The sequence below is a fragment of the Panulirus ornatus genome, chromosome 27 (genome assembly GCF_036320965.1).
Source record: "Panulirus ornatus isolate Po-2019 chromosome 27, ASM3632096v1, whole genome shotgun sequence".
Lineage (NCBI taxonomy): Eukaryota > Metazoa > Arthropoda > Malacostraca > Decapoda > Palinuridae > Panulirus > Panulirus ornatus.
Window position 1 is genome coordinate 20,704,117 of NC_092250.1, and position 8,529 is coordinate 20,712,645.

General features: G+C 43.2%; 1 protein-coding gene across 1 annotated transcript in view; it reads left to right on the plus strand.

The window, feature by feature from the left end:
- Nucleotides 1–2,354, plus strand: part of LOC139757669 (uncharacterized) — a 26,576-nt gene extending 24,222 nt beyond the window's left edge. Inside the window, exon 5 of the mRNA XM_071678432.1 lies at nucleotides 73–2,354. Coding sequence (XP_071534533.1) covers nucleotides 73–425 — 353 coding nt within the window. The 3' untranslated portion in view covers nucleotides 426–2,354. The remainder of the gene's footprint in view (nucleotides 1–72) is intronic.
- Nucleotides 2,355–8,529: the final 6,175 nt, after the last annotated feature.

The window sequence follows — 8,529 nt, forward strand, 5'->3', positions numbered from 1 at the left end:
GGTGATACTGACATCCCAATCTTTAGTTCTGTCTTTATTTTAATCAACTTGATGTGTTCTGTGTATTTCCAGACGACCTGGAATGTGGAGAATCGAGGGGTGAGGGTTCCAGCAGCGATTGTGGGGATGACAGGCCGCCCACAGCCTCCTCAGCCCCGCCCACACCCGCCTCACCCACCTCCTCCTCCACGCCCACTCCTACTAGCAAAAGCAAAATCAGTTTTAGTGTGGAGTCCCGCCTGCTGGCATCACCACCTCCCACTTCCACCCAGCAGGTCAGCACGGCCGCCAGCCCCGCCCACCCAACGCCCAGTAACCCCGCCCACCCAACACCCACGCAGGACGTGGGGCCTTTGGTGGCGCGAGCCGTGCCCGGGTGGCGGTACCCACGCTACCATCCCTGGCTACACAACCTGACCAGGTAGAGCCAACCACGTGACCACAACGATACCACAACTATCCTCAACCATACAGATCATGAGGCCACCTCAACCCTCGTCACCACACGTTCCGGCGGTCATCACCACAACCCCCCCACCTGACGACCTCACGCTCGGTCATCACGTCCTGCCAGTCTACACCTCCTGATGATGATGATGATGATGATGATGATGACGTACTTCTGAGAACAGTCGTCTGTCTGTCTGATGGATCTGACAGGAGGGGAGTCAACAGTCTGTTGTAGCTTAAATCTGATGCAGCTCATCTGACCCCAGCATACACACCACAACGCTGCTAGGAAGGAAAGAAACAGACGCAAACACGGATGAGGTCAACAATGATATGCGACAAGACTGCAACAGAAGACGTTCCTGGCTGCGTACCTGGCCGCGTACCTGGCCGCGTACCTGGCTGTGTACCTGGCCGCGTACCTGTGCAAAACATTATAGAACCAAGAGATGATAAGGAACAATTACACATTGACAGATCTCTCCCTTGCATGAAAATATAAACACCACAGAGAACAGCAGGGCACGACACTAGCAGCTCTGGGTTGTGGCAACAGACTTGTAGCTCACGGTTGTGAATCACTTGCACAGACACTCAAGACAAGAAGAGCAATAACAGACGTCGAAATTATGACAGAGGTCGGTCGTCATGGGTAAGAAATTCATGAGCCGTCACCACAGACTGGAAACCTGTAAGATGCCACCAGGGAAGGTCCAGTAATACCCTCACTTCGAGCCAGCACTGTGGTCAACACAGACATCCCCCAGTCATAAACACTGCCACCAACCCAGGTGTCGTCTGCACCGGCTGACGAGGGACGCGATCGTACAAAGGTTCACGAACCCTGGTCCTCTACATACAGGTAAGAGAGGTGTATTGAAGTCATGTGTGCGCCAGGCTGGCGGTGGCACAGGTGGGGCAGAGGGAATCGTAATTCTGCTGTTGTCGCTCAGTGATCTTGATACGTCCATGATACAGTAATAGTTCGAAAAAGAAATGTCATACAACTTTTTATATAAAGGATTTGAAAACTAAGTTGACCTTATCTCCAAAAAATGATTCAAGTTTGGTTTACATCTGGAAATTGTCTTTTCTTTCGGAAGTCAGTTTTGTTGTCAGAATATCGTCGAAAACGGTGAAGTACACGTTTTGTAAAGTTGTCAACAGATGAAGGTATTGTAGCACTACCAGGGACGTCGTGATCCTTCAGTTCTCCTTATATAGAGAACACTTTTGCTCTTCATCCGGATGCTGAGCTCGAAATCCTGATCGTTGTTTACGGGTTCGGATCGCTGGAGTTGTGGTGAGGTTGTGAGTACTTGGTTGTGGCTTGATAAGAACGCAGCTGGGTGTCTGGTGGTCCACCGTGATCACGCTAACTGACCATGAACAATATAGCTGCCTCAGTAGATGATACACGTCATCATTCAGGCCGTCCAGAATGTGGTGATATCTACTCATCATGTAACGTCGACATGACATGTAATGGATTTGATACAACCCTAGTCTGCCTGAAGACTAATAAGTCTTAATGCAAAAACTTTGACTACAGTGGGAAAGTAACCCGTGGGAACCCGACATAAGTAAGATCGAGTCTTGAATTAATTAATATTATTACAGATATTATAATTACAATGGCAGAACTGCTCAGTCGTCGGACTCACTTCTGTACACACACACCTCCTCTACTTCTGTACATAGTCATTAGTAACTAAGTAACGTAGAGTAACAGTGATTTCGTGTTAAGTAACCTTTCTTGTATGATGACTACACAGAACTTGAGTAAGGTTGTTAATTGTGTACATAAAGGCCAATGTTGTAATTAGAATATGTACATAGTATGTGTGCCAATTATACCATTATTGTTCACAACTCTAATTTAAAAATACACAGTAAAAAGATGATATACATTGTTTTATAAACTCCCTCATCATCATTATTGACAAGAGAAACATAAAAAGTGGATGAAAGGAAGGTGGGAACACGTGCATCAATGTAAGTCACCAATGGCAGATGGTAAACATGAATGTAAATAGTGGAAAATTATCAAGCAGATGTACCTAATTATCAAGCAGATGTACCTAAATTATCAAGCAGATGTTCCTAAATTATCAAGCAGATGTACCTAAATTATCAAGCAGATGTACCTAAATTATCAAGCAGATGTTCCTAAATTATCAAGCAGATGTACCTAAATTATCAAGCAGATGTACCTAAATTATCAAGCAGATGTACCTAAATTATCAAGCAGATGTACCTAAATTATCAAGCAGATGTACCTAAATTATCAAGCAGATGTACCTAAATTTTAGTCGTTGGATGTGTATGTAAAGGACGATAGATGTGTATTGATGGTGGACAGCGATATATCATGGTGGACAGTGCTGTATTATTGTGGCCAGAGATATATTGATGATGCAGTGATGTAATGATGGTGGCAAGTGATGTATTGATGATAGTATTATATTGATGATGGAGAGTTACGTTTCATAGTGGTCTTTGCTGTTTCAGTGCTGGCCACCGCTGCATTGATAATGGCCAGTGATGTATTATGCTGGCCAGCGGTGTATTATGCTGACCAGTGATGTATCACTATTGGCTAGTGTTGTATGACTTTTGGCCAGTGTTGTATGACTATTGGCCAGTGTTGTATGACTATTGGCCATTATTTTGAGAAGCGTATGAAAGTTAGTGTCCTGGGGTTAAGCGCCATGTAAATAGAGGTTGGTAAATAAAGAAGTCATATACAAGGTATGGATGGGTAGGACAACCCAGAGTCAGTAAAAAATGGCCATTAGGGAAAAGTTTTTATATAAATGTTGGAATTTATGTGAGTACAAGGCAGGGACAGATAACAAGAGACCTGATCGTCCATTATGAGATTATCTGTGAAACAGAAAGCTAAATGTAGTGGCAGAAACAGATGGACAAAGCCAGTGGCACCTTCCCCATCCCCTCCATCTCCAGCTCAACTGCCGCCAGAGAGAAAAAAAAGAAATACTGAGAAATAATACCTTGCTGCAGTCCTGTGGGGAAATACTGGCCTGGAAATCTTATAGGAACGTGTGGACTGGAAAGAAGCTCCCTGTCAGTTTGACGACGACATCTCTGCACTTGGATTCTGAAGAAAACAAAGAAAGATTAATGTTATTATGGTCATCATCTTGCTGATGAGACATGTATGTCACCGACGTACTTGTCTAGCCTCAGTCTCAAGGTATCTATAGTCTCTGACACTTCTGAAGTTATTCATTCCAGTGCCTCACCTGAGCGGTGCAGGACACGTAAAAGGAGGACATTTGGTATAAAGTTATGCAGGTGGTGATCACTTGGGATGAAAGGTATCTAAAAACAGAAAATGGGTTGAAAAGAAAGTAAATAATGGGCAGAGGGTAAACAATTTCAATGGAGGGGGAGGGGGGACAGGTAAAGGAAAAAGCAATATATTTTGCAAGTGTGTGTGTGGCCTTCATTGTCATTATCAGAAAAAGATTATTTCCATTTCGACGAGACTACTCCCACAGGCTGTTTACACTTGACGTAAATTGCTGTTTACTTACATACGTGTCACGTAACATCTCTACCCACGTACAGTTTCTGCTTGCATATTTATCACGTACCATCATAAACACAACACGAAAACTACGAACATCTTTCGTTTCTCTCAGCAGTTTGTCCACACACAGACTGACGTGTTCCTATCCTCTCGTCTCTGTTGGATCGTATTCTAGCACTTCCTCATAGATCATTTTCAAGACTGCTACAGTACAGTACAGAAGGTCTAGTATACAGTAACCAGACAAAAATACATGTGTGTCAGTACATGTTTAAGTTGTCTGCTCATATGACTACTCAGTGATCGGAAGTAACAACCACAAAACAGTACCACAAACATGAAGGTAAGGAATCATACTTATCATCACTTCCTGGGAACGATTACCTTCTTACTGGTACATTAAGGTCATGCCACGAGAGATGCATAAAGTGCTCATAGAGGAACATTATAATGCTCTTGAGAGGCACATCATGTTGCCTTGAGAGACACATGATAATGTTATGAAGCAAGATATAATGCCTTTTGAGACACATTATGATGCTCTTAGAAGCACATCATGATGCCTTAACGAGCACATTATGATGCTGTGGTGTGCCTATGAGGAGGTTGTAGTGTGACCTGCGGCACATGAGGGGTGTGCCTCGTCTAGTGAGCCAGGCTCTAACATGCAACATAGCCTTGGTCATAGCTTGAGATGGGATGTTCATAAAGCTTCATAGAGTTATTGTTCAGAAATGAACTGTATATGACTCAACACTGGCCAGAACTGTTCTTGAGTCATGCCTTTATAAATGAGTTGAACCTGGAAGGACTTTAATCTTGCTCATAACTAGAAGAAAAGTTTACCTTTCGTCTTGGAACATAACACACAACTACGTAATATCTTATATGCAGTATATCCAGCCATTCTAATTTCACTTTCAATAACTGACGCAGTGCGGGCGACACAAGTGTCGTGGAACAATATTTTGATTTATGATAATAACAGCAGCTGCACACAACCAGGGAGGAGGCAGGTCGATACGCGGCAGATGAGTCAGTTATATGATCAAGCAGACTATTGCGCTACTCCCGTGGTCGGAACCTAACTGTCTACTATTTCCAACACTAAATCATACGGCTGTCGAGGGACGCGTTTTCTACCGGGCTTCGAAGCCTCACACTGCAAGTGTGGCTGAGCTGTCTCTCACAGCAACCCCCCCCCCCCTCCCACCACCACCTGTGATGTTTTCACTTTCATGACACATGATGACCGTATGGTTACTCTCTACGTACACTTGAAATAAGACTTTCAACCTGGCTGACGACGATCTCGCTGCGGCTTGAGGATCTTACTTGACGTCTGACCTCAGACCCTTCGCCCCGCCACCCGGAGTGGATCTCAAGTTCTGGTTGTTCTCAAGAAACGAACTGTTGCCCCTCATGCTGTGAGTCCCACGGTGGCTTGTCCTCAGCTCCCCCAACCACCCTAGCAGGAGGTCACCCTGCAGCAGCCACCCTGGCCAGACGCCTATGTGTGATGATGTAGCGACGGAGGAAGGTAAATAATGAGGTAAGCGAGAGTTCATATGTTGTTGTGGAGCGTGTTGGGCTAGTGTAGATGTGTGGGTAAGATAACCTGAGGTCGATAACATCAACAACAGCAGCAGGCAGGGGTGTCCATGACCGCCACTATCGTGCACACGCTTCCCGCCCATCACGCACGCCCGTGCACATGCCCTCAAATACACACACACACACACACACACACACACACACACACACACACACGTCTGTGTCCTGAATTAGAATAAAGCAAAACGAGCTAATAGAGAAGGTCCAGAGGACGGCAACAAAGATGGTACCAAGAATAAGAGGACTGAGTCAAAGGCTTTACATATACCTACCTGGATCACGACCTTTATTAAGACAGTTTAATGATGTAAGCAGCGATCAGCTCAAAAGATGTAGGGACAGATCAACCAGGAACCATAACATGAAATTAAGCTAGAAACTTGTCAAGTAAGACGTGAAGAAGTACTTTTATAGTGTACAAATGGTGGATGAAAGGAGAGAATGAATAAAGACATGATTAATGCAGGGAATATTCACATATTTAGAAGGAAAAGTTGTATGATATAAGAGAATATTGAAGAAAAGGAGCCTCGTGAGTCTTACCCCCTTCATGTACAGGACAAGTGGGCAACTACTTACAGACGTAGATACGGATCATCCATCATCCATCATACAAACTCTCGAACATACTGGGTAATGTACTCACTGTCACTCATCACGCCTTGCTACCTCACCACACACCACACATTACCACACCCACCACACCTAATCACACTCACTACATTCAACATCCATTACCACTCTCACCACATATTACTACGATCATCACAAATCTCCACACACACCACCAACATCATATGTTGTCAGTTATATAGTTATCTGTTTACTTATGAACACACACACACACACACACACACACACACACACACACACACACACACACACACACACACACACACACATATGCAGCTGGACTGGAGAGCACACGAGATTCAACCCTCGCGTCCACATTTGCCATATGGCCGTAAGCCTCACACAGACACAACGCTTTACAAAACGTACACATAAGGAAACACGTGTAAGCACATGTGTCGACAACGATGCAATATATATATATATATATATATATATATATATATATATATATATATATATATATATATATATATATATTGATACAACTTTGTGTATACCAACTACATTGTGAGAGAGGTGTACAGGCTACGTGAAAAGTGTTTGAATTATATTTTGTTTGTGCTGTGAATATAGATCAGGAGTCAGAATAAGAGAATATTGAATATTGATAACTATGAATGATTAGTAAGGTCAATATCGGCGAGTAAATTTAGTAACTCCTTCCATATCTTACCTACTGTGTGACCTTCCGCAGAATATCTTTGTTTTCACTTTCAACAACTTAAGCTGAAATTTGGGTTACAAGTCAAAAAAAATATATATCTTGATTTCTTCTAACCATCAAAGAATGCTGAAAATGGTGTCACAAATTTGTCATTAGCATTATATGAAGTGTATGGCGATATATCTTCCCAGGGATCATGGACATTGGCTGAAGTACATGAAGGTAAGGTCCACAGTTGTTTTCCTGTTCATTGTTTAAACACTTGGAAAACTGAACTTATGAGAACTTTGATACACGCGTGTAGCAGAACATATAACATCTTTATGTTACATTTCTAGAAAACTTGCTGGAACATATTCAAGAAATAGTAAGATACATATTGTAACCCTGGTTCACTACCGGAAGATACATATTGTAACCCTGGTTCACTACCGGAAGATACATATTGTAACCCTGGTTCACTACCGGAAGATACATATTGTAACCCTGGTTCACTACCGGAAGATACATATTGTAACCCTGGTTCACTACCGGAAGATACATATTGTAACCCTGGTTCACTACCGGAAGATACATATTGTAACCCTGGTTCACTACCGGAAGATACATATTGTAACCCTGGTTCACTACCGGAAGATACATATTGTAACCCTGGTTCACTACCGGAAGATACATATTGTAACCCTGGTTCACTACCGGAACTGTTTCAGATCAGAGGTGTATGTGGCGCATCATGAGGGGCGCCTCTCTGCCCCTCATGTGACACCACACATTATAAGGTATGGCTGATCGCTGGTCGGGTTCCTCCGATGACTTCATAATATCATTATGTGAATAAATAACAAGAGTAATGATAGTAATGATAATGATTGTGATGATAATGATATATTGTGCCGAGTGTAGACGTAGTGAAGGTGTGAGGCTACGAAGGAAACCTGGTTAATGATGATAAAGGCTGTCACCTGTGGCAGGCCAGACTATCCATACCAAGAACACTATTTATCCTCATATATATATATATATATATATATATATATATATATATATATATATATATATATATATATATATATATATATATATATATATATATATAAAGAGAGAGAGAGAGAGAGAGAGAGAGAGAGAGAGAGAGAGAGAGAGAGAGAGAGAGAGAGAGAGAGAGAGAGAGAGAGAGAGAGAGAGAGCGATAGGGTCTGATTTTGATCCGTCGTTTCACCTCAAGACAGATTTCAATTCCTCACAAGTTACATGACACTGGTGTCCACTGTTCCCACACACGGCATGACCCTCCTCTTGTGGTGCACTACAGTACAGGCCAGGAACAGATGACGGTACAAGCCAGGTACAGGTGACGGTACAGGCCAGGTACAGGTGACGGTACAAGCCAGATACAGGTGACGGTACAGGCCAGGTACAGGTGACGGTACAAGGCATGTACAGGTGACGGTACAAGCCAGGTACAGGTGATGGTACAGGCCAGGCACAGGTGACGGTACACATCACATGACCAGTGATGCCTGGTACACAACCATAACATGTTCACAAGTTGTCATCACAACACTGTAACAACAGCTCACCTCCTCCTCTGGTAACACTACTCACGTGT